Genomic DNA, 27,190 nt, shown 5'->3' with positions numbered 1-27,190 from the left:
TGTGTTTTTAATCTATAAAAATGTAATTTGGGCAACGATTAAATGAGATGTTATATATGAAATTATCTAGTAGAGATGTTATATCTACTCAAAAGATATTAGCTAGTACACAGACTCAATAAATATTAGCCTAATTCACTGCCTTTCTATCGATTTTATTTTTAGTTAACTTTTCAGTTATGTAGATTGTTTTATCCTAGCTTCATTGTTGAAGCAAGAACCCATTTTCTTAAAACTTTTTATATCACTCACTGCAGCTAGCAAAGAGCTTTGCCAATAAATATGTATTTGTTGATTGAGTATTGAGTGAGTACGAGGAAAGCTTACCGATTGAAAAATAAGTTCAAAGACTGTTCACTGATACTGGAATTTCCTCCTTTAGAGACATTTTGTTCTAAGTTAAGAATTACCCCTGTGTCATCCAAACCTACATGAAACAGAGAGTAACAGACTATATTTCATTGACTATTAACATCTGTGCCAGTAAGAGTTGTTTTTTGTTTACAAGGAGCAGAAACTCCCATGCAGGTTGTTGCTATTGTATGAGGAATGGTGACTGGTTTAATTCAGCAATTTAATATAACAGCTTATTTAATGTCTCCAATATGATTTCAACACACAATTTCAGCACAGAGATAAGAGAGGAAAGAGAAATATAGACCATGCTCTGTCGAGGAAGGACAGGGAGGAAAGCTGGGGGCGGTGCATCATCAGAACTCTAGCATAAGGGCGCTCAGCAGTACTAGGGTGACCACCGGCCCCAGTTTGCCCAGCACTAAAGAGTTCCTAGAATTTAGGGCATTCAGGGCTAAAACCAAGAAAACCCAGCAGGAAAATATTGTCCAAAACAATGTAATATTACTGAAAGACTCACTTCAAAAGTGTTCCTAGGGTCAGTACAGCACATAGAGCAGCACAGACCTGTCCGTGCCAGGTTAGCAGTTGGTTAGAGCAAAATGCTAATGAGTCCAAGGCTAAAGGTCTGCTTTGATTTCCCAGGAAACTTTGCTCTCTTCCACAATCAGAAACTATGTACTTCTCTTAAGCCAGCCATTCTGCAATGTCACTGACTAATCACAAGTGGAACAAGGAGAGAGAGCATAGCTACTGTGGAACAAATCCTTCCCTGGTGCTAGTAAGGAGGGTGGAGGGACACTGATGTTTTCCTCGTGCATGAACATTTGTTGCATGAAGAAAGTCATTTTCTGAACTTGTTAGCAAAATGCATATCTAGGTAACAATAATGACACACAATTGCAAATCTCTGTTGCATACTCTCCTATGTATTTCATTCTAATCCTGTGAAATCAGCATAACAGATATAAAACAGAGCAGAGTTGGGATCACCTGTGGTTGCCCAGCCAGCAAGCAACAGAGACAAATTCGAACTCTCGTCTCCTACTGTTAGTTTGTATTTGTTGTTGTTGTTTGAGTACAAGCCACAGCCTCCTGTAACCCAGCAAAATATGCAACCTGGATGTTGAGACTCCCTTGACTTTGTGTATATCACTTCCATAAGAACTCCAGAACTCTTCGGGTCCCAAGGACCAAGGAATGCAGCCTTAAAACTGCTGGGCATCTGCCAAACATTGGCTACAACACACAGTGTGCTGGTTATTTCCTGTGTGAGTATAGGCATAAAGCACATCCACATTGCTGACCCTGTTGGTCAGGATCAGGTGGTTAGAAAAAGCATCCTGCTTTTCCTGTTTAGATGCTGCCAGTCTCTGCACCTCATTGTTTTGTTTAGGTGTTTACTTTTCCATGCTTTTCTGACTACATTCAGATTTAGTGGTGTTCATCTTAGTGAACTAAAAGTTGAATTTCCCAAACACATTTATTTCTTTAGAGCAAATATAGGTAGGATGAAAACCTCCCTGTGTCACACTGATATGTTACTCATTAACTGACTGTAAAAAAAATAGCCTCAGCTAGATTAAGAGTCACATGAAGAAAGAGCTTCCTGCAATGCAAGGACTGTGCAAAGCTGAAACGCAGAGATTTTCATACTATTTGGGAGACTCAGAAATGAGCTTTTAAGGTTGTTCCTTGACTTGGGGATCAATAAGCGCACAATGGTGAAGAAAAGAAAGCCTTCTAGTGACACGATGTTCCAGTTTGAGACTCCGGGCAGCCCAAGGAAGGCCAACGTGGAGGCCCCACGCAGCTCCACAGACAGCCCCAGCTCGGTGTTCCTCAGGTGGGTACAGCCTGGGCCTGGCCATCCACATCTGCCCACCTGGTGGCCTCAGCTACCCAACTGGTGACCCTTGGAGAGCTCCTTTTTCATTCCCGGAGGTAGGGATCAGCCATGGGAGGAGAAAGTACTGCCTAGGCGTCCTGACCAGTGGATTCAAAGGGGGTATATAATAAGGGATGTGCTCTTCTGAGCAAATAGAACTATTACTACTATTAAGGAAAAATAATTTTTAGTGCCTTCTGTAGTACTTTCTTAGTACTGGATAACTGGCCACTATGCAATTCCTCAATTCTTAACTTACTTTCAGGTTTATAGGAAGTGTAAACAAATCGTTTAACCCCAAATTGACTTTGGTATCAAAATTACCTGAACTATTATTAAAATAATAATTATTAAAATATTAAGATAATTGCCTTCTTTTTGCCTTTCCAATTTAAATTTAAAATAGTACCAACTGTGCTCTAGTTCAAGTATTTACTGCATAGTGATTCATAGCAGTTTCGGCCAATTTCAGAACATATTCATTTTAGCTATAAACATCAATATCCAAATCAACACATTAATATCCACATCAACACCACTCTAATAATTACATATTTTTCATGAAAATTTATTTTTCAATGCTTTATTCAATCTATCTCATTATAATTATCTAGCAATTCATAGAATGTATAAATTAAGTATAAGTCGAAATCACATATTCAAAAGAAAGTTTTTCCATCCAACTTTCATGTAAACTTTAATGCAGTATTCATGTAAACTTCTCAGAATAACCCCACACCCAAACTTTACTTTTGACAGTACCATATCCAGAAATTCAAAAGTTAAATATGATCCTTGTTTTCTTTTTTAAATTGTTTTAAATCATTTACACAAAACTACTTTAAATTATAGCTTTCAAAATTTAATAGAAAACAAAGAAATTCCATTGCATTCACATATCAGAATGCCAGGTTATGAAAATAAATTAAATACTTTTAAGAAGAAGTTTTAGAGACTAAAAAAGTGAACGTGTGAAAATTGTTTCATAATATATCTATTTCCAAGTTACTTAATTTTTCTATCCATTATTAAAATGAATCTATCTTACTTGCATTAGTAGTTGAGCAAAGGTATAATTCTGTGATTTAAAATGTAAAACTTAGATGAACAAAGAACAAAGGGAAAACATAAAAATAAAATAAAATGTAAAACTCATGCATTATTTCCATACTTTGCTGAGCCTCAAGTGCCTCTCGAATTGCTTTGTCTGTGGAATCCATCTCTTAAGTAGACTGCCATGCAAATTCTTCTTTGGAGCTTAAGCTCTAACCAGGAAAAATTAAATTAAATTAAATCAAATCAAAATGTATCAACAAACAAATATTAAAACAAACGTAAAATACATAAAGCATAATTGAAATAAAATAAATATGATTTTCATAATTATAGATAAATAGAATAAAAGTAAAATAAAACCTGCATCAACCTAAATTCAAGCCTCTTGCAAAAAAAGCTCCAGCCTATGTCACCTGCATATTTGAGTGTTCAATATCAAATTTCTATGTTAGCATCTATAAGTGGTTTTAAAATGTGTATTAGAATCAACCTAAAAATTTTTAATATATCTCTAAATAGGCATTGAAGGACTTTTAGTCTAGTTGAAAGATCTATTTAATGTATTGTGTAGATAATCATTGAAAATACTTTGTGGAAGCATTCAGACACAAATTGGTTAAATCTTTGAGATAAAAAACAAGACCAGGTAAACACTTCCTTTACCTTCTAAATAAGTATTGAGAATTTATGTGACTGTTTTAGTATCACATTATCCTTTCAATGAACTAGAGCTAATAAAATGTATTTGCAGATCAACAAGCCACTTCAAATAGGCACAGATAAAATTTACACAATGTTTTTATTCAATCACTCAATACAACAAAGTTTATTGAGTAACTATTATACGCCAGGCTATGTAGAAGGCACAGAGGTTACAATCATGAGTGAGATAGACTTAGTCCCTGCTCTCATGGAGATTATTAGTTTAATGTTTAAGACAGGCCAAAAAATGAATGAATGCATATGTGCATACATAAATACATAATTCAAAAATTAATATGTTTTATAGGAAACAAAGCTGAGGCAGAGAGTAAGATAGAGAAAACTCATTTAGATGGGGTGGTAACTAAAGGACTCTCCAAGGAAGTGATATTCAGGCTGACTTAGAACCAGTCATCAAAAGGCTGAGAAGGAGCATGGTTGCCCGCAGTAGGGAAGATAGGGAAGAAGTCTAGAGGAACCTGCGGAGAGTGACACCCATGAAATCAGAGAGATAAACAGATGATGAGGGGGGTTGGAGTTCTATTCTAATTGTGACAGGAAGCCACTGAGGGTTTAAAAGAGTGTCATAATGTGACGTTCACTTTAAAAGAGCACTCTGGCCCACTTGTGGGTTATTTCCAGTTGTCTGCGCATTCAAGCAATGCTACATCTTGCCCGTTTCCCCTGGTACACTGTGAAAGGGTGTCTTTAAGGCGCCTACCTAGAGGAAATGCTCATCATAGATTATGAACATGATTAACTTTCTTTGCTAATGTCATTCTGTTTTCCAAAGTTCTGTGTCATTTACGCTGCTACTAGCAGTTATGCTGCTGCCTCAGCAACATTGGAATTGTCTGATTTTTTACTTTTTTCAATCTGGAAGGTGTGAAATGGTAACTCAATGTGGGTTTAATATATGTTAAACTAAGAGGAGGAACATCTTTTCAACATGTTTAGTGGTCTTTTTTGTTTTCTCTTCTATAAAATGTCTGCTTATGAATTGATATCCCTTTTGGGGGAAAGAGGTCACTATCTTTTTCTTCTTTTGAGATAGTTTTTTAAAATACTCCAGACACGGATCTTTTGTTATATGTGTTGCAAGTATTTTATTCCAACATATGACTTGTCTGTTTGCACTCTCTATTATGTCTGAGTTATTTTAATTTGTCAACTTATTAATTATTTTCTTTATGAATTGTTTATGACTTAAGAAATGCTTCCATACCCTGAGGTCATAAGAACATATGTATTTTCTGCTAGAAGTATGTTTTTCTTTCAATCTAGGGTTCGTACTGTGTTTGGAATGCATTTCCTTTTCTGGTATGAATTAGGGCATCATTCTAAGTTATTTGTAGAGATAATAAATTGTCCCATATTATTTATTGAATAGACTGTCCTTTCATCACTAATCTGTAATGCCAGCTCTGTCATACATCACTGTCTTAATTACTATCACTTTATAATAAAAAACCTGCTAAGACAAGACTCCTTACCCAGTTCAGAAGTGTTTCATTACGTTGACCCTTTGTTCTTCCAGTTAAATTTTAGAATTAGCTTATCAAGTAAAACTGTTTTTAAATGAAATTACATTGAGCCTATTGTTCATTGTTGAGAAAATTCAACATCTTTACGATGTTAAATATACCAATTCATAAACATGGTATATCTTTCCATTTATTTAGGTTTCCTTTAATGTCCTTCAATACAGTTTTAGAATATTCTGCATAAAGATCTTATACATCATGTTACATTTATTCCTAGATATTTTATACCTTTGTTGTTATTGTAAATATATTTTACATTGTATTTTCTTTTGTTAATGTACAGAAATATAATTAGATTTCTAAATTGATCTTATGTTCAACATCCTTGCTAAACTTTTAATAATAAATCTGTAGACTCTAAGAGATTTTCTTTGTAGACAATAATATTTGAAATAATAAAAATTTTATATTTACCTTTCCAAAATTTACTCCTTTAAATCTTTTTTTGCTTTATTACACAAGCAAGGACACTAGTATAATGTTGAGCAGATGCAATAATTCTAGACATCCTTGTATTCCTGATTTTAAAGGGAATGCTTTTAATATTTCAGGATTTATCAGTTGTTTTCAGATTAAAAGTTTCCTTCTAGTTAAAGTTTTCCAAGAGGTTATTAAAGTTATTCAGTGCTTTGCCAGCCTCCATTGAGTTAATCCCCATTTGAAAATCTTTGACATTCATAACGTGCACAGTACCTCAAAATTCAAAATTTGCAGAAATCATCATTTCTCAAAATATACAGAACATTAAGCAGACTTGGAAAAACATGAATTGCTGTAACCTCTATAGGTAGCTGACTGGGAAAGGCTTTGGAATTAAGAGTTCCATAAATTAGTCACTCGGGAAATTTAAAAAATCAAAAACCTCTATTGGATCAAGAAGCTTTTGGAGATTTATTATGCAAATTAGCCATTAGGCAAAAGTGAAAGTTGCCCAGTGTAGTTAGTGTGTAGAATAGGACACCATGGCCTTTGGGAGTACGAACAAGGCCCAAGATGGGAACTGAAGAGGACAAAAATGAGGCAGAACTAATCGGAAATGTTAGGAGGGTGCTCAAAGTCCTTCTATGTTCTGGGATGGGGACCACTCTAGGCTGCAGTCAACGATAACCTGGGTGTCCAAGGCAGCCCCACAGTCACACTCATTATGCCTCCACTTAGTGGCTCCAATGCATCTGTGTCTTCTCTATTCTAGCTGCCACCAGTGGGTAGGAGAGAAAATGTCTGCCCTTCTTTCCTTCTGCCCTCTTCTCTCAAGAGCTTTGTCTTTTCTTAGCCAACTCCACTTCTCCTGCTGTTACAGAAAGGACAGGAGCACTCTATGGCACCAGATGAACAGGCACACAGCAGACTCTGTGCCATGACCCATTTTCACTAGTCAACACCATAGGCTCAGCACCTGTTCACAAGAGTGGTATGTAGAGGCTGGAGTGGGGCCAAGTCCTGGGAAATGAGGTTTCTTCTCCAAGAGCAGGGATGAGATAGAAGCATTCACAGGAAGCAGCACTGTTTTAAGGAGAAATATAATGGCATTAGTCTTCTGAGTGTGGAGCAGATATTTCAGCAAATGGGCGAGGTCGGGGCAGCAGGACTTGTGAACCCTGCAGAGCTTCACAGAGGAGAGTGAGGGGCAGGCTAAGATGGGAGGCAGAGAAAGAATAAATTGCACCAGGATGAAGTGAGACATGGCTATGGAAGTTAAAATGAGAAGGTTAAATTGGAGGACTAGGCTTTCTTAGGAGAGTTAGAATTTTCCCAGCAGGAAAGAATAAAACTCCCCAGCAGCTGTCATTGCAAGGAGCGAAAGGACTTCTTGTCTCCTTCCCAAACTTCACCAGATACTTCCCCACATTCAGTATTTTCTCAATGCACATGTTCTATCTAGTTGTGAGGCTGTTGAACATGCTGGAAGTCCTCTTTGATGGCCTCAAAAATTCCTACGCCTTTTCAAGATGCACATCCTGGAAGGTCTAGTTTAAGCTCTGGGTAACTTCCCTGTGCTGCGCACACCCCTACTCTCGTCCCTCAGAACTAGCAGCCTTTTCTTAATTGTTGGCACTATATCCTATTTTAACCACTTATCAGAATGTATTGCTGACAGGATGTACTTGTTATAAAGCCAATGCAGCTTAAGCTTCTACCCTCACTTATAAGACAGCTTCTACTGTCCAAGGACATGGAGGGCCACGAGTAAGGTGCGCAGATAGTCCTACATTCTTGAAAAATTCACAGATAGCATTTCAACTGCAATTATAATTTCTGTCTCTTTCCACTCCTATTTTTCCTCTTTCAAACTTTTCCTCCGGTCAGATATGTAGCCAAAGGCATTTTTGGCATTCTGAACTAAGGGGAAGTTGTTCAGAGATACATTTAGTTTGGTATTTGTGGAATCTATTCATGTGATTTGCCTTCATTTCTATGTGCACATAAGTTCTCACTGGCTGTACGGTATTGGAATGGCTTCCAGGAATACTCCTACCACCCTCTAAGCCAATATACCCTGCTCTGGGGCGTGGTGCAGAGCCAGAGATGGGATCATGATATGAACATGGTGCCATGCATCAGAAGTGTGTGGGTAGTGGAAAAGAAAATGAGTTTGAAATGTACAGAACCAGAAATTAGTTTCTGACAAATTTTTCCAATCATCAGATACATAAATCATCAGATACATAAATCATCGGATATATAAATATATAAAGTGGTAGATTCTATTCTTTTTATTTGTCTAATCAACACAGTTCTCTCCTATTAGGACTATATACTCGAAAATGCAGCTGTTATAATTATACCAACCTTATTCTTTTTGGTTTTTTTTTTTGGTGGTAATTGTGCATAATAGACTTTATCAGAATTCTTGCGTTTATAAGGCACAAACCCAAAATAATACTAAAAACACCCACTGCATTTGTGTTTGTGTCATATAGTAGATTATCATGACATTATCAAAACTGGGTTTGAATTTGAAATAAATCTTTAACCTATCAATATAAAGGTAAGTATTTCTTCTAGAGAAAAAAACTAAACCACTTTCTTTTCTCTTTACTGAAAATATTATGAAGTTGTTGCCATATGAAGAGATCAATGAGTATCAGCTATAAATTATAAGAAAATATCACAGACTATGTCAGACAGTTAATTCATAAGAGCACTATATTACTTTTCTGGATTTGAAGATGTTTATGGAATCTGTAAACTCTTTCCAATTCATAATTTGATGTTTTCCTCATTTAAATGTATAATCACTTTCATGCCTAATTTCTTGTTCATACTTTTCTTAAAGAAGACTCTAAAATTGTATAAGCTTCAGGCCCATAAAACCTGGATCTGCCCTCTGATTATAACTCCTTCTATGCCCGTGGTCTCCAACAGATCTGTGTTTTCTATTTGTAGAGCTTGATACACACTGTGTACTTTGCAGCACTGAGTGAAGGAATGAATGTGGTTCTCCCAGCTAGGGGAATGAACTCCCAAGGGGAAAGGATGTTGGCTTGTGACTGCCTGTTATTAGCTCCTCATTTTTGGACATTTTGAAAATATTGTAGGAAAACTGATTTTACACAAATGGTTTTGAGTCGTTTTACTTTGCCAATTTTTTCAGACCACCAAAATTGTTATTTTAAAAAATACACACTATTCGATTACCTATTCTATAATATTTGACCCACTTTTTCTATTTCAATATGTTTTTGGGAAACGGGTAGTGTTTGGTTACAACGATAAGTTCCTTAGAGGTGATTTCTGAGATTTTGATGCACCCATCACCCAAGCAGTGTGCACTATACCCAATCTGTAGTCCTTTATCCCTCACCCCCATCCTACCCTTTCCCCCAAGTCCCCAGAGTCCATCGTATCATTCTTAAGCCTTTCTGTCCTCATATCTTAGCTCCCACTTATAAGTCAGAACATACAATATTTGATTTTCCATTCCGAGTTATTTCACTTAGAATAATTGTCTCCAATTCCATCCAGGTTGCTGCAAACACCATTACTTCATTCCTTTTTGTGGCTGAGTAGTATCCCATGGTAGATATATACTTTATTTTCTGTATCCACTCATTGATTGATGGGCATTTGGGCTGGTTCCATATTTTTGCAATTGTGAATTGTGTTGCTATAAACATGTATGTGCAAGTATCTTTTTCATATAATGACTTCTTTTCCTCTGGGTGGATACCCAGGAGTGGGATTGCTGGATCAAATGGTAGATCTATTTTTAGTTCTTTAAGGAATCTCCACACTGTTTGCCATAGTGGTGGTACTAGTTTACATTCCCACGAACAGTGTAAAAGTGTCCCTTTTCACCACATCCACACCAACATCTATTATTTTTTGATTTTTTGATTATGGCCATTCTTGCAGGAGTAAGATGGTATCACATTGTGGTTTTGATTCACATTTCCCTGATTATTAGTAATGCTGAGCATTTTTTCATATGTTTGTTAACCATTTGTATATCTTCTTTTGAGACGTGTCTATTCATGTCCTTAGCCCACTTTTTGATGGGATTGTTTGTTTTTTTTCTTGCTTATTTGACTGATTTCCTTATATATTCTGGATATTGTCCTTAGTCAGATGTATAGATTTTGAAGATTTTCTCCCACTGTGTGGGTTGTCTGTTTACTCTGCTGATTATTTATTTTGCTTTTCAGAAGCTTTTTAGTTTACTTAAGTCCCACCTATTTATCTTTGTTTTTGTTGCATTGGCTTTTGGGTTCTTAGTCATGAAGCCTTTGCCTAAGCCAATGTCTGGAAGGGTTTTCTGATGTTACATTCTAGAATTTTTATGGTGTCAGGTCTTAGAATAAAGCCTTTGATCCATCTTGAGTAGATTTTTATATAAGGTGGGAGATGAGGATCCAGTTTCATTCTTCTGCATGTGGCTTACCAATTATCCCAGCACCATTTGTTGAGTAGGGTGTCCTTTACCTACTTTTTGTTTTGTTTGCTTTGTCAAAGATCAGTTGGTTGTAAGCATTTGGCTTTATTTCTGCATTTTTTATTCTGTTCCATTGGTCTATGTGCCTGTTTTTATACCAGTACCATGGTATTTTGGTGACTATGGCCTTATAGTATAGTTTGAAGTCAGGTAATGTGATGCCTCCAGAATTGTTCTTTTTGCTTAGCCTTGCTTTGGCTATGTGGGCTGGTTCCATATGAATTTTAGGGGTTTTTTTCTAGTTCTGTGAAGAATGATAGTGGTATTGTGATAGAAATTACATTGAATTTGTAAATTGCTTTTGGCAGTATGGTCATTTTCACAATATTGATTCTACCTATCCATGAGCATGGGATATATTTTCATTTGTTTGTGTTGTCTATGATTTTTTTTCAGCAATGTTTTGTAGTTTTCCTTGAAGAGGTCTTTCACCTTCTTGGTTAGTTATATTCCTAAGTATTTTATTTTTTTTTTTGCAGCTATTGTAAAAGTGGTTGAGTTATTGATTTGATTCTCAGCTTGGTCACTGTTGGTGTATAACAAAGCTACTGATTTGTGTACATTAATTTTGTATCCGGAAACTCTGCTGAATTCATTTATCTGTGTTAGGAGCTTTTTGGATGAGTTTTTAGGATTTTCTAGGCCTATGATCATATCACAGGCTAACAGTGACAGTTTGACTTCCTCTTTACCAATTGGGATGCTCTTTATTTCTTTCTATTTTCTGATTGCTCTGGCTGGGACTTTCAGCACTATGTTGAATAGAATTAGTGAGAGTGGACATCCTTTTGCTGTGCCAGTTCTCAGGGGAATGCTTTCAACTTTTCACCGTTCAGTATAATGTTGGCTAGGGTTTGTCATAGATGGCTTTTATTATCTTAAACATGTCCCTTGTATGCCAATTTTGCTGAGAGTTTTAATCATAAAGGGATGCTATATTTTGTCAAATACTTTTTCTGCATCTATGGAGATGATCATGTGATTTTTGTTTTAATTCTGTTTATGTGGTATATCACATTTATTGACTTGTGGATGTTAAACCATCCTTGCATCCCTGGTATAAACCCACTTGATCATGGTAAATTATCTTTTTGATATACTGTTGGATTCAGTCAGCTAGTATTTTGTTGAGGATTTTCTCATCTATGTTCATCAGGGATATTGGTCTGTAGTTTTCTTTTTTGATATGTTCTTTCCTGGTTTTGGTATTGGGGTGGTATTTTCCTGTTCAACTAGTCCTTTTATCATTATGTAATGTCCATCTTTGTCTCTTTTAACTGCTGTTGCTTTAAAGTTAGCTTTGTCTGATATAAGAATAGCTACTCCTGCTCACTTTTGGTTTCCATTTGCATGGAATATCTTTTTCCACCCGTTTACCTTGGGTTTATGTGAGTCCTTATGTGTTAGGTGAGTCTCTTAAAGACAGCAGATACTTGGTTGGTGACATCTTATCCATTCTGCCAATCTGTATCTTTTAACTGGAGCATTTAGGCCATTTACATTCAACATTAGTATTGCGATGTCAGGTACTATTCTATTCGTTGTGCTGTTTGTGGCCTGAATACCTTGGGGTTTTTTTCATTGTGTTATTGTTTTATAGGTCCTGTGAGATTTATGTTTTAAAGAGGTTCTATTTTGGCATATTTTGAGGATTTGTTTCACTATTTAGAACTCCTTTAGCTGCTCTTGTAATGTTGGCTTGGTACTGGTGAATTCTCTCAGCATTTGTCTGAAAAAAAGTCTTTATCTTTCCTTCATTTATGAAGCTTAGTTTTGCTGGGTACAAAATTCTTGGCTGATAATTGTCTTGTTTAAGGAGGCTAAAGATAAGACTCCCTTCTAGCTTGTAGGTTTTATGCTGAGAAATCTGCTGTTAATCTGAAAGATTTTCTTTTATTAGGTTACCTGATGCTTTTGACTCACAGTTCTTAAGATTCTTTCCTTCATCTTGACTTTAGATAATCTGATGACTATGTGTAAATTATCTTTTTGATATACTGTTGGATTCAGTCAGCTAGTATTTTGTTGAGGATTTTCTCATCTATGTTCATCAGGGATATTGGTCTGTAGTTTTCTTTTTTGATATGTTCTTTCCTGGTTTTGGTATTGGGGTGGTATTTTCCTGTTCAACTAGTCCTTTTATCATTATGTAATGTCCGTCTTTGTCTCTTTTAACTGCTGTTGCTTTAAAGTTAGCTTTGTCTGATATAAGAATAGCTACTCCTGCTCACTTTTGGTTTCCATTTGCATGGAATATCTTTTTCCACCCGTTTACCTTGGGTTTATGTGAGTCGATTATATTTTTGTGATTAATTTCCCACATGTTCTTTGAGCTTCCTGTATTTGGGTGTCTAGACCTCTAGCAAGGCCAGGGAAGTTTTCCTCAGTTATTCCCTCAAATATATTTTCCAAACTTTTAGATTTCTCTTCTTCCTTGGGAACACAAATTATTGTTAGGTTTGGTTGTTTAACATAATCCCAAACTTCTTGGAGGCTTTGTTCACTTTTTAAATTCTTTTTTCTTTGTCTTTGTTGGATTGGGTTAATTCAAAAACTTGTCTTCAAGCTCTGAAGCTCTTTCTTCTACTTGTTTGATTCTATTGTTGAGACATTCCCGTGTATTTTGCGTTTCTCTAAGTGTGTCCTTCATTTCCAGAAGTTGTGATTGTTTTTTATTTAAGCTATCTGTTTCTCTGGAGATTTTTCTGACCATATCCTGTAACATTTTTAAAAGTTCTTTAAGTTGGTATTTACCTTTCTCTGGAGGCTCCTTGATTAGCTTAATAATCAACCTTCTGAATTCTTTTTCTGGCAATTCAGAGATTTCTTCTGGTTTGGATCCATTGCTAGTGAACTAGTATGATCTTTTGGGGGTGTTAAAAAATCTTGTTTTGTCATATTACCAGAATCATTTTTCTGGTTCCTTCTCATTTGGGTAGACAATATCAGAGGGAAGATCTGGGGCTCAAGGGCTGCTGTTCAGATTCTTTTGTCCCACGGGGTGATTCCTTCATGTGCTGCTCTCCCCCTTCCCCTAGGGATGGGGCTTCCTGAGAGCCAAACTGCAGTGATTATTATTTCTCTTCTGGGTGTAGCCACTCAGCAGAGCTACCAGGCTCCGGGCCGATACTGAGGAATGTCTGCAAAGTGTCCTGTATTGTGATCCGTCTTCAGGTCTGTCAGCCATGGATACCAGCACCTACTCTGGTGGCAGGGGAGTGAAGTAAACTCTGTGACTTACTTTTTAAATTAAGTTTTAAATTTCATGGAAATTTATTTTGGATGAATTCAGTTTAAAGTCCTCACTTTCATTAAAAGCTTTTGATTTTGAACAGATAAAAGTTCAATCAGGTTTATTTATATGCTTTCACCTCTAAAGATATTTAGGCTTCACATTTTATAAAAACAAAACCAGGCAAATGTAATTGAATTGAAGTTTCTAGTAGTTGCATCCTTGTGTAATTATGTAGAAGACCTAGCACGGAGCTACATGGGGCAAATTGGGAAGCCCTGCCAAGAAGCACGTAAGTGATGAATGAGTGCTGATATATAGCCCAGCAGTAACAACAATCATCTCTTCTATTTGCACAGTGCCTTACTCATGGGAACTTTTTATAGGCATTACCTTATAAACCTTGCTGGCCTTTGCTGTGGTAGATGGATTACAGTTATTCTCTGCACTACTTAGATGAAGTAAGCAGATTACAGAAAAAAAAAAGTTTTCTGTTGTTGCTGTATGGCAAAACTATGCGAACAAATTAGTCCAGGAAGTACATATACAGCCAGATACATGACCAAAATGGCATTATCCAAGTTCATGGACCAATTTACTCACCCAGCTCAGCTTCAAATTATTTGGGCTATTTTCAAAAATCAAACCCACAATCAAGGGTCATTTAATTCCATTTCTTTATCTCACTCAGGGTGCCTTCTAGAGCGCCAGAGCGTACAAAGATTTCAGAAGTAGACCTGATAACTCTTTGAAAGAGAAGGTCAGGGAGAACTACGTGAGATTCCTAATTCTACACTGACTCATTATATGATTCTGTAGGCTTAAATGTTCTAGTGCTAGTTGTGACTGTTACAGGACAACGAGGGAGATCCACAGAGAAATAATGGTATATTACTCATCACCCAGAGCTCCTAGAAGCTAGCAAATACATTCTTTCCTCTCTAGCCCTAGTACTTAGCACATACGAAAAAACTACTTTACTAAAGCAGAATCTTGAGCGTATTCTTCAATAGATCTTAAATCTATTCTTTAAGAAGAATAGATTCTTCTTGAGTAAATAAGGCTTAGATCCTGCTTCCAGGAGCTGAAATCTCTGTTGGTGACTGACACAGATCCAGGATACTATAGAAGGCAGACAATGTACACACACTTTGAAAATTAAATTATGAGCATAGCTCTCCAAACTATCATTTTCCACAACATGTTTCTTGCTCATCCTCAAAATGCCATATTTAGATCTAGAAATAAACTGCACATTTCCAATGCTTAGTGCAACAAAATAAACCTTACCTAACGTAAAAAAACTAACAGTTGCCAGTATGATCCCAGAGAAAGGGAAAGTTTCTATTTATTCCTTCAAATAGCCCCATAAGGGAAGGGTAATATTCCATGAGCAGGTCTCACTTCAAACATACTCCTGTGTGGAGGGAAAAGAAATCTGGAAGCAGGAACGGGGAAGCAGAACAGGTATCTTTAGTGATCTCACAGAGTTGTCCTTTGGCCTCTTAAGGAGAATTAACTGTGACCCAGTCAGCTTCCCCAGTCATATCTGTTGCCCTTCCTTGTGCTCAAGAAGTGCACACTCTATGCACGCAGTCTGGTTCAGGGCCTTTGCACCTTCTTTGCCTACAATACTCTGGCAGGGTAAATTTGGAGCTGTCCTTCAAACCTGGGCTAGGTATCACTGCCTTCAGAAAGCCTGCCCTGGCACCAATCTCCCTTTCTCTGTGCTCACATTGTGCCTTTTATTTATCTTTGGTGTAACATTCATTCTACATTAAATTATACTTGTTATATTTGTCCTTCTTCCTCACTGTGCTGCCTTTTGTTTCTAACCGATCACTGAGCACAGTTCTTGGCATAAAGTAGACAACAATAAATATTAGACGGATGAATAAATTTCAGGTAGGTCATGGATGAATGAAGACCTCCCCTGGCTGACAAGCAAGGCTGACCCTTGCTGGGAGTGCTGCTGACTTCACCCCAGGAGGGCTGAAGCTCAGCAGAACATTCAGGGCACACAAGTCACTAATATGCTCAATGTAGGGAGAACAGCAAGTGGCAAATCAAATGATACCGCAGACCTTCTGATTCATAGTCCAGGAACTTTCCCCTACTCCACAGGGATTTATTAATCGATCTGAATTGGGATTTGACTCTCAGCAATCCCAAATATTTTATTCTTGCAACTGGGAAAAGAGAGGGGAAAAAATTACACAACAAAAAGGACACCCTGAGCAATATAGGCTGAAATTTTTACCTCCATAAATGTAAATGTCAATTAATTTGAGCTTAATTTCACATCGAATTCATTTAAGTTTAAAAATTAATTACAGTGAAGTTGAATTAAGTTACATATGAAAGAGATAAGCATTTACTTAAAGAAAATATCCATTTTTAATTTAATATTCCCTTACACATGCCGCACGCTTTCATATCTTCATGCCTCTGCTCTTATTTTCTCTGCGCCGGAAATAACATTTTCCTCAAACAATACTTAGTCAAAAAGTATTTATTGTGTAATAAGGTACTAGAGACCCGTTGGTGAATAAAACCAGTGTGGCAAGTTCTTATGCTGCTTATAGTCAGAGGAAGACAGGCATTAAAGAGGATTCTGACTGTCTTGCATACTGAGAAGGCAGAGTGAAGGCAGAGGGAGCAATGCAGGGGCAACCCAGTCCATGGAGTCAAAAAGCAGCAGTCTCTGAGGAAATGAGACAGAACCTGAGACTGGAACAGAGGAAGAGGGAGAGATAGAATCCCATTTGCAGAAATAGCATTTGCTATTCTCTGTGGAGGAGATAACACATTTCAAGTCGCTGAAAGAACACTGGGTCTCTGGACCAGAGAGAGGGAGAGAGGGTTGGAGGAAATGAGGTAAATCGCAGACACACTTTCCTCAAAGAGTAAACATGAAACTCCAAAGCGTAATTATCCCAAATTGTAAACAAAATAAAACTCTCCAGGATTAATATCATCCTATTTGTTTTTCTTTTAGAGATTGTATTCGGTTGACATAGATGCTGAGTTAGTAGTGACTCTTGTAATACGTCATCTTTTGGGAAAAAAAAGATATTCATTTCTCTTGTGTACCTGTACATCACGATCACCACCCAGGATCTGTCTGCTGATCCTTGCATGATTCCATGCTCTCCAACATTCAAAGGCAAATCCAAATTCCAAATCGGTCATTGATATGAACATGAAATCCCCAAGGAGTGCTTCCCAAGCTGAGTAAGAATGATAAGGGTTAGATAAGTTATCAATTGCTTCACAGTATATTATGCCAAATCTTAGTGTCTTAAACAATGAGCATGTGTTATCTTACAGAGTATCTGTGGGTTCTGAATCTGGAAGTAAATTGGCTAGGTAGCTCTGGCTCAGGGACTCCCATTAGGTGGACAATTCAAGGCTGAGAATACCAAGAAGGGCGATCACTGGGGACCATCTTGGAGGCTGGCCACCACAAAAGCTCTGAATATTTCTCATCTGAAAGGCAGTATTTGGTGAAAGGACATTAGTCTTGGAGTTACTTGGATCTGTATTTGAATCACAACTCTGCCACTTACTGCGCCACCTTAGCCCCGTTAACTAATCTTTCTAAATTCCAGCTTTCTCATTTGTCAGATGAGGCTAATAGCATCTAGCTTGTTGCACTATTGTGAGGATTAGGTATGGATAATTAGGGAGGCTGGCAAGTTGGAGGCACTGAAGAATTGTTGTCATTATAGCTACAACGTAGATGAATTGTTACTATAGAAACACAGTTGGAAGTCATTATCCATACAACCCTATGTCAAATTCTAAGGTTTTGTTTTACCTATTTGTTTTATTATCACAATACATTCTTTTATAACCTAGTGAGAGACAAACAAAGGGAAAAGAAAAGGTACATGAAGCTTTTAAAAAGTATTTACTTTTGTGTATTTGAATACATGCAAAAACCATAGAACTTTAAGGGTCAAACTTGAAGAGTCAAAAAACTATCAAGCGATTTCAGTTCTCCCATATGACTGAAGTCCGTATTTTGATGACCTTAAGTAAACATGGAAATAAATAAATAAAAATAAAGAAAATAGTAGGGGAAATAAAAACTACCAATACTGAGCTAAGTGGGTTTCTCAAAATTTTAACTCTTCTGAAAAAAAACAAAATGGATGATCTCTTTTTATAAAAAGACAAGTTCTGTCTCAAGTCAAAACAAAACTTTTTTTCCCAACATGGCTACTGGTTTACAAGGCTAAACAAATGTTCCGTACTCAGAAATTTGAGGACTGTGCTTTGGCTTGGTTTTAAATGTCTCTGGGCTCAGTTTATTTTCTGGAAACGTAAGAATAAAGACACTAAGAGAAGATGGTTCTCCATCTGTATACTCAAAATATTATTTCTCTCTTATTGCTCCTATACAAGAAAATATATATATTTATGCATTTATAATTATATATGTATATAATTTCTCCAAATTCATATGCTGAGAGTATAAGTGGAAAGGGTACAGACCTGGCCCTGGCAGGCTTTTGTTTCCTGTGGCAAAGCACTAAGTCTCTCTTTTTTCTTATCTCACAAATGGAGAACAAATTGTAAACAGAATTTTAATAGACAACAGAGAAACAGAAAGAAGAGAGAAAAAAATCAATGGAGATTATATATACACATAAATGTATGAGTTCCTTCTGGGGAAAAATGAAGAATTGTCTTTAGGGACTATTTCATTCTTTTGGCATTTACAAAAATTCTTATATAGTCACTATCTGAAGTGCTACATTTACCACGAAGCTAATGAAGCTGAAACTTCAGAGTTTGTCACTTGAATGAACTTCTAATTCAATATTCATTGTTCACCTAATTTTGTGGGTTTTGTATTAAAGAAACCCCCATAGTATATTAGCTTCAGGCCCTATAAAACTGAGTCTGTCCCAGTTGCTGCTGCTGTTAACTTAAAGATGCAATTTTCAGGCCGGGCACAGTGGCTCACGCCTATACTCTCAGTACTTTAGGAGGCCAAGGCAGGTGAATCACTTGAGCCCAGGAGTTTGAGACCAGCCTGACCAACATGGTGAAACCCCATCTCTACAAAAAATACAAAAATTAGCCAGGTGTGGTGGTTCCTGCCTGTGGTCCCAACTGCTTAGGGAGTTGAGGCAGGAGTATCTCTTGAACCCAGGAGATTGAGGCTGCAGTGAGCCATTTTCATGCCACTGCACTCCAGCCTGGGTGACAAAGCGAACTCTTATCTCAAAAAATAAACAAACAAATAAATTAATTAAATAAAGATGCTGTTTTCAACCAAGACAAATTTTCTAAATATTATAATGAAGATTTTATGCCAGTAAGTGAGATTATTTACTAACATGCAGTTTAACAAACCTATATAAGAAGCTATCATTATGCTATGAAATGTTTATACCATTTTGGAATCAATCATTGATTCCTGGAAAATATGAACATGAAATTTATTCCCTACACGAACATAACTTTTTTGGGAATATTCATCTTAATGTAATGTAAGATGATCACATTGTATAAGCCATGTAATTCAGCACACTAGATTATACAACATATTTGTAATGCAGAATTTTATTTTAGAGTAAATTATGGATAAATATATCTTTATTTTCCTTGTTAAGAGAGAAAAAAACCTATTGAATCTTTTATTTATCTACATTATTATATACCACATTTGGGAGGTTTTGAAGAACTAAAGCTTCCAAAAATCCAAAAGTTACCCTAGAGGGTGGGGTTGGGGTGAGAATTGAAAAATTATCTATTAGGTACAATATTTACTATAAGGCTGATGGGCATGCCAGAAGTCCAGACATCTCCACTTGGCAATATATGCATGTAAGAAACCTGACTGGTACCTCCTAAATAGATAAAAATTTAAAAATACAAAACAACCCGAAGTGACTTTACTAACAATAATTCTTATCTGCATGGAGAAGTAGCATAGGATAGTAGTGAAGAGCCCCAAATTCTTAGCCAGCCTGCCTGCGTTCTAATGCCATCTATGTTACTTATCGTGTTGCCCTTTAGTTTGTTGTGCTGTTAAAGGAAGGCTGAAAGCTTCCCCCTCACAGGGTTATTGTAAGGATTAAATGAATCACCTCATCTGTGAAGTGCTTAGAAAACTACCTAGCACATATGAGCACTATAAGTGTCACTTGGAATACCTTTGGCTGGTTTCTAACTTAGGCTGTCATCTCACGTATTGCTTTATTAACCTGGATAATGATTTCGATCTTCTCTCCCACTGTCATTCTTCCATGAGCAAGGACACCTTGCTCCTAGTTCACCTCCTGAATTGCCACACTTGTACTGGAAGAAATTATATTACTCATCCTTGTATCCTATTGTTTTTATAGTCTTCTCTTCTTACTAAGAGTCCCTAAATTTTTTTTTTAATTGCAAGTTAACACAGGAAAAACTAAAATAGAAAACTATGTGCTTAAAATAAATGTTTCACAGCATAATATTGTTTTTTCAAAAGATGTTTTAATATTTGTTCAATTGCGCTGGGCGTGGTGGCTCATACCTGTAATCCCGGCACTTTGGGAGGCTGAGGTGGGTGGATCACCTGAAGTCAGGAGTTTGAGACCAGACTGGCCAACATAGTAAAACTTCCTTCCTACTAAAAATACAAACATTAGCTGGGTGTGGTGGTGTGCGCCTGTACTCCCAGCTACTTGGGAGGCTGAGGCAAGAGAATTGCTTGAACCTGGGAGGTGGAGGTTGCAGTAAGCCAAGATCATGCCACTGTACTCCAACCTGGGCAACAGAGTGAGACTCCATCTCAAAAAAAAAAAAAAATTGTTAAATTGTCCACATTGGGAAATATAACTGTGCCAATTGCTAACAAAGGGTTTTACTTTTGATGATGAATAAAGTAGTAAAATTTTAGGTTGAGTTGTTTATATAAAAATTACTGAAAGATGTCTTTATAGTACATATAAATAAGCATATCTCTACTGGAAGGTGCCTCCTCATTGATTAGTCTACATGCCACACAGGAATAGGCCGAACTGAGATGAGTTGACTTTGAACTTTCACTGATATCTAGGTTTATAATAATAAAACAGAATGTGTTTATTATGGCCCTAACCTGCTTCTGTACCCATGGACACCAAATGATTGAGACATGTACATAAAAGTTCTGAAGTCATGCTGTAAAGCAAGGTAAATATTTAACTGAAATATCAAGTGACTTTTCCTAAGGTCTTATATCCAACTGACAGGAAAGGAGTTTTGTTTGTTATTTTCTACGTAGTTATATAAATGGCCATTAATTAATGATAAACAATAATAAGCATACAGCATGATGAAATGTACAGTTAGGCTGACACTACAGTTTTTTGGCCTAGGACTCTTCTTTAGACCCCAAAGAGGAATATCATTGTTGATTGCTGAAAGCAGAAGAAATAAAATCATTCTGCTGTATATCTGTCAGGACTTTTTATGCTGCCAGAAAGTTATATAACCATAAGGAAAGTAATTTCAGCAGCCTTTCATAAATGCAGTTGGAAGAGTGATAACTTTAATTCTGCTAGGCAATTCTTGAGTTGGTCCAACCAGCTCCATAATCTCTTGATAAAATGATAACAACCTAATATTTACTCTCAGATGTCTTCTCTGTGCCAGACATCTCCTCCTAAACCCTTTTCACAAATTGGCTAATTTAAACTTCACAATAACCTTATGAAATAGGAACTATTATTACTCCATTTTCCATGTAAGAAACCGAGGCTTAAAAATATTCTGCCTAATTCCCATAATAAAAGAGTTGAACTCTATATGAAAATTCTAAATTCCATACTCTAGCCACTTTACTGTACTCCAACTCCTCCCACCTTTAATTTCCATCCATCATATAGTAACAGACTGGGCTTAAAGATGTAGACCTCCTAATGTTAGTGGGATGATTTAAAATCTGGTACAGGCACCAAAAGCATGAGTGAAAAATAAATGAATCAGTTGAGGTCAGGAGTTTGAGACCAGCCTGGCCAACATGGTAAAACCCCATTTCTACTAAAAATACAAAAATTAGCCAGGTGTAATGGCACACACCTGTAGTCCCAGCTACTCGGGAGGCTGAGGCAGGAGAATCACTTGAACCCAGGAGGATCACGCCACTGCACTCTAGCCTGGGCAAAAGCTGGAGACTCTGTCTCAAAAAAAAAAAAAGACCCTGTACGTGGTTATTTTCCAGTTATAGCTCAACAAAGCTGAAATAAAACCTGTCCAAGTAACAATAACACTTGTACATGGATGTTCATAGCAGTATTATTCATAATGGCCAAAAAATGGAAACAATTCAAATGGCATCTACTGATGAATAGATAAAATAAAATGTGGTATGTCCATGCAATGGAATATTATTTGGCAATAAAAAGGAATGAAGTACTATTATATGCCACAACACAAATGAAAGAAGCTAGTCATAAAAGGCCACATGATTCCATTTATACGAAGAATAGGCAAATCCATAGAGATGGCAGGTCAATTAGTTCCCAGGAACTGCAGGGAAGGAATGATGGGGATTGATTACTAATGGGTACCGGGTTTTTTGGGGAGGGTGTTGAAAATGTTCTAGAATTGGTGGGGAAAGTTACACAATTCTGTTTGTGGTATAAAATCACCAAATTTTACCCTTCAAAGGGGTGAATTTTGTAGTATAGTGAATTATATCTCAATAAAACTATTATTTTTTAAAAGGTAAGAAAGATCCTTACAAACCATTTCTTTCTTGGAAGTTCATATTCTGTAAGTACAAAGTAAGTAAATAATTTTTCCATGACTAAATTGGCTTGATGATTTTCAAAAAGATTGACACGCCTTTGTTAAACTATATCTTCTGGATCCGTATTTTATTTGACATTTAACTTTTCAGAAACACTTCCCTTTTCTCTTTTCACTAAAATTGCGTAACACTACAAAAGGGATGTATCAGGATGAGTACTGCAAGAAAAGGGGCTGTGTTCCCCAAGACCACCCACACTCAGAGATTCACTAGAAGGACTCATAGAACTCAGCATCATTGGACTCATGGCTAAGATTTCTTACAGTGACATAGTAAGGTGGATCACAGGGGGAAAGACACAAGTGGAGTCTGCACGAATCCATGTACAGGCTTCCTTAGGCTCTTTCCCTCCCGTGATGGGGCACATTTTGCACCAGCAACAAAAATGTAGCAATATGTGTGCAATATTTCTGCCCAGAGATGCCCATTAGCAACTCAGAACCGAATATTTTTATCGGAAGCTGGTCACACAGGCACTCTCTGCCCCATACATACCTCGAATTTGAACTCCCAGAATGAAAGCAGGGGTTCAACATAAATCCTATTATTTGCATAGTTTAGACAAGTGATCCCCAACCTTTTTGGCACCAGGGATTGGTTTTGGGAAGACAATTTTCTTCCACGAAATTAAAGTTCTTTTCTTTTTTCAAATTATTTTCTTTCACGGGAGGGTGAGGTGGGGGCGGGGGGTGCAGGATGGGAAACGGTTTCAGGATAAAACTGTTCCACCTCAGATCATCAGGCATTAGTTAGATTCTCATAAGGAGCACTCACCCTAGATCTCTCGCATGTACAGTTCGCAATAGGGTTTGTGCTCCTTTGAGAATCTAATGCCGCCACTGATCTGACGGGAAGCCACGCTCGGGCAGTAATGCTTGCTCACCCGCCACTCACCTCCTGCTGTGCGGCCAGGTTCCTAACAGGCCACAGACAGATACCCGTCTGTGAGCTGAAGGCTGAGGACCCCTGAATTAGAATCTATTTGAAAAATAAAGTGGAAGGTCATCTTTCTTCCCAGAACAGTAAGTTTCTGTTTCATAGGAATTTTTTAACTTCCGAACAGTTTGTTACAAAATACATAATTACACCGCAGGACTCAAAGTTCATGCAAGAAAATATTTAAGGACTGAGTGGCTACTTGGAATTTCTTAGACAACCTACCTTCACTACTTTTTTCCTTTTTTCTCGCCTTCCTCTCTTTCCCTTCCCTGCTTTCACCCATCAGCTGCATCTTTTCGTTTTCCCTTTTCCATCATGACCATCTCCCCAATTATAAACTGACTGTAATTTCAAAACATTCAAATCAATGTAAAAATTGTTTCCTTCTACAATTTTATTTCACAAGTTTTCCAAGTGTAAAATATTATCTCACTAATAGATGAATTCTCATAAAACTTTTTACATGTTTGCATATACATGTACCTGCATCTTCCAAATTAATAGCTTGATTTAAAAATTATCTTCAGAAAATATCAAAGTTCATGGAAATAAATAAAATTTTTTTGCCAAATTGCAGCTTCAGCCCTTCGAAAAAATATATAGTAAATTCTTATTTAGCAGCAGCATTTAAATACTACAACATTTCAAAATCTTCAGAGTTCCACCTTACCCATAAGGCATGCGGAAACCCAACTTCCCCAGAACCAGACTTGGTGGTCAATTATCTGGAATCTCCAAATAAGTCAACTTGGAAGCAAGACACAACATATGGAACCATTTGCAGACTATACCAGCCTCCAATAATGGCAGATAATTATCTCCCATTTCAATTGCCTTGCATTGAGGCAGGGCTCTATTAAGAGTACAATGATTCTCCCTAAAGCACTGGAAAAAACGTTTCCTAAAAAAAAAAAAATGAAAAAGTTAATTTGATAGCAAAGAGCATGAACAGACACTAGAAAGCGTTTAAGATCATAATCCCATGCAGGCCGGGCCTTCCCTGAACCATCCTGAGTACCATGCAAAGGTGGCAATCTAATGTGCTCAGAAGGGAGCATCTGAGAGTATCACAAGACACTCATACCTATGTCAGTTGTTAAAAAACTAGGGCTATTAACCTGTGTTTGTGGGAAATTTTAACTAATTAATTAGCTGAACTTAATAAAAACATTACTCTAAAACTGATAAAGAACACAATCTACCAAAAACTATGCATTAAATACCCCATGTCTGTGCATGCGACCTAAAGGATATTCCAAACAAAGTATTCTAAAATAATATTTCATACAAAATTCATACCGGAAATGGTTCATTTAACTCATTCTAAAAACAGCCTAATTTGGAGACGCCCAGTATCCTCTAGATCCAGGCAGGTTTCAACAATCCCTCATACACGTTTTAAACTAATAAGCGCCAAAGTGCAGACACCCTTTGGACATACAATTAGTTTTATCCTGCACTTATCTATTTAAAAGATAAGTAGTTGTCTGAATTGGGAGCAGAAATTTAATTTCTTGAGTTGCTCTGGCTTTATTGGGGACTAAAGGTTAGCAGCTGATTGTACTAAATAGATTGTTTTTAAAAGCTCTTTTGCTGAGTACCATTCTCATAGTGGCCATGCTATTACATTCATATCAATTTTAGGTGCAATGCTTGGATGCTAACAGCTTTGGACACCTGTGCACATTGTAGTGCAAGATGTAATACTATATTATTTGTGACACCCCTCAAATGCCAATTTATTAGGACTAAGGATTGCTCTCTAGGCCCATAAATCTTTACAAGGCCTATCTAAAAGTGGATGTACTATACTCTTTTTCTCCCTTCCTCTCATTCGTTTTGTGCAGTAAATTTTAGGAAGTGGTGATTATTTAAAAAAAAAAAAACTAGGGCTATTAGGCCGGGCGCGGTGGCTCACGCCTGTTATCCCAGCACTTTTGGAGGCCAAGGCGGGCAGATCACAAGGTCAGGAGATCGAGACCATCCTGGCCAACACGGTGAAAGCCTGTCTCTACTAAAAATGCAAAAAAAATTAGCCAGATATGGTGGCAGGTGCCTGTAGTCCCAGATACTCCGGAGGCTGAGGCAGGAGAATGGCGTGAACCTGGGAGGCAGAGCTTGTAGTGAGCCGAGATGGCGCCACCGCACTCCAGCCTGGGCGACAGAGTAAGACTCCGTCTGAAAAAAAAAAAAGAAAAACTAGGGATATTAGTCTGCAGAGGCAAAGCTCAGAGGTCAGGTAGAGAAAGTAGGGCATGAGTATCAGTTCAGGTATTTAAAGGTTTGTTATGTGGTAGAGCAAGTCTACATGGCCTGATGAGCTAAAACTGGAAGAAACAAGTGCGAAGAGATTGACAGTCCAATCATAAAAAAGAACTCTCAGCAACCAGAACTGCCCAAGGATGGCCTGGCTGCTTTGAGCCATAATGAGCTGCCTGTAGCTAGAAATGTTAAAGTTTTTGATTGATTCATTCAGTATTCTGCATTCCATTTCAATATTCTGCATTCCATGCAATCTTTACTCTGGAGACTGGACATTGGCTCTACACACGTGAGTGAAATAGTCATGGTTCCTGCTCTCAACTAACTTAGATTCTGATGGTGTGATTTCAGATCTTTAGAGGAAATTTAAATATACATACAGATAGGACCTGTGAAATGTTTTGTAACTCAAGAAACTGTAAATCTATGAAATAAAAGCCATGGGTTTTTCTACATTTGGAGTCCCACAAATACGTTTTTTTTTATTTCCAAGAGTGAGCCAGCCAAACTAATAACGCTTAGCTATGAAACACCCTACAGCTAGCTCAGAGATTATTTGAGATACTATTGAAATTTGGGCATTAAAGTTATAACTGTGGGTCTCCAAAGTATAATAATGAAGAAGACTCAAAACCATTCTCTTAAAGTGAGCCAGTTATTGTCAGCCTTTTGCTTTTGGTTGCAGTTCTTATAAGTTAGAGTTACACATGTTTTTTGATTAGAAGATACTTTTCCTTCAGAAAAATAGAATAATAATGTTTTATAATTAGAAAAGAAACATAACACTGGTTAAAAACACACGAAAAGGGATTTTTTAAATATGGGTAACATTTAGTCTCAGAATTAAATTAATACACAAAACTGCTTAAGTACAATCTATTCTTGCCTGTTAGTTATAATTAGTGAAGTTCACTTTTTAATCATCTCTTAATCAGCATATTTCAAGATGTGATCACTTTAATCTGAATTAAACAACTATGGTCTGAGGCTGAACTCCCAGGCTGGTTTGGAATTATGCTGTCTTGTGGATGAAAGCCCTCATAGTTTGCCTGGTCTGACACAAGGCTGGGGAGAGAAGCAATGGGGAAATTCCAGAGGTGACTCTCAGTGAACCTCCCAGCATGGCTCCAGGCAACACAGAATTCACAAACATGTCTTCATGCGAAATTGACTTGCATTAGCAAACACTCACTTTATTTTTTATGCTTTTGGAAATTGCTAAGACTAATCCAAAAAATCTATTAGTAAACTATGTATTAATCAATTTTAGAATGCCAGAAGTTTAAAAGAGAAAAAGAACAAATGTTGGGGACTGAAAAGTCAAAAGCAGCAAGAGAGAGCCTGCTACTCAGTTTCCAGAACAAGAGGGAGGGAGTGTCTGTGTGTGTGTGTGTGTGTGTGTGTGTGTGTGTGTTTCAGCCTTGAGGTATAGTTGACAAATTAAATTGTATATGTATGTCTGTGTGTACATATATATATATATATA

At 37.1% G+C, this 27,190-nt stretch overlaps 1 protein-coding gene across 5 annotated transcripts in view; it reads left to right on the top strand.

Moving 5' to 3' along the window:
* The first annotated feature begins 1,944 nt into the window (after window positions 1-1,944).
* GRAMD2B (GRAM domain containing 2B) overlaps window positions 1,945-27,190 on the top strand; it is a 117,055-nt gene continuing 91,809 nt past the window's right edge. For 3 of the 5 annotated variants that reach the window (XM_017885354.1, XM_017885364.1, XM_017885353.1), the window contains exon 1: window positions 1,945-2,200. In XM_017885354.1, the coding sequence (XP_017740843.1) occupies window positions 2,076-2,200 (125 nt within the window). In that variant the 5' untranslated portion in view covers window positions 1,945-2,075. The remainder of the gene's footprint in view (window positions 2,201-27,190) is intronic. The other 2 variants (XM_017885359.1, XM_017885360.1) reach the window with 1 other exon arrangement.

The sequence above is a fragment of the Rhinopithecus bieti genome, unplaced genomic scaffold (assembly GCF_001698545.2).
Source record: "Rhinopithecus bieti isolate Rb0 unplaced genomic scaffold, ASM169854v2 scaffold_14215, whole genome shotgun sequence".
NCBI classification, from domain to species: domain Eukaryota; kingdom Metazoa; phylum Chordata; class Mammalia; order Primates; family Cercopithecidae; genus Rhinopithecus; species Rhinopithecus bieti.
This window is presented reverse-complemented; position numbering and strand designations above follow the sequence as displayed.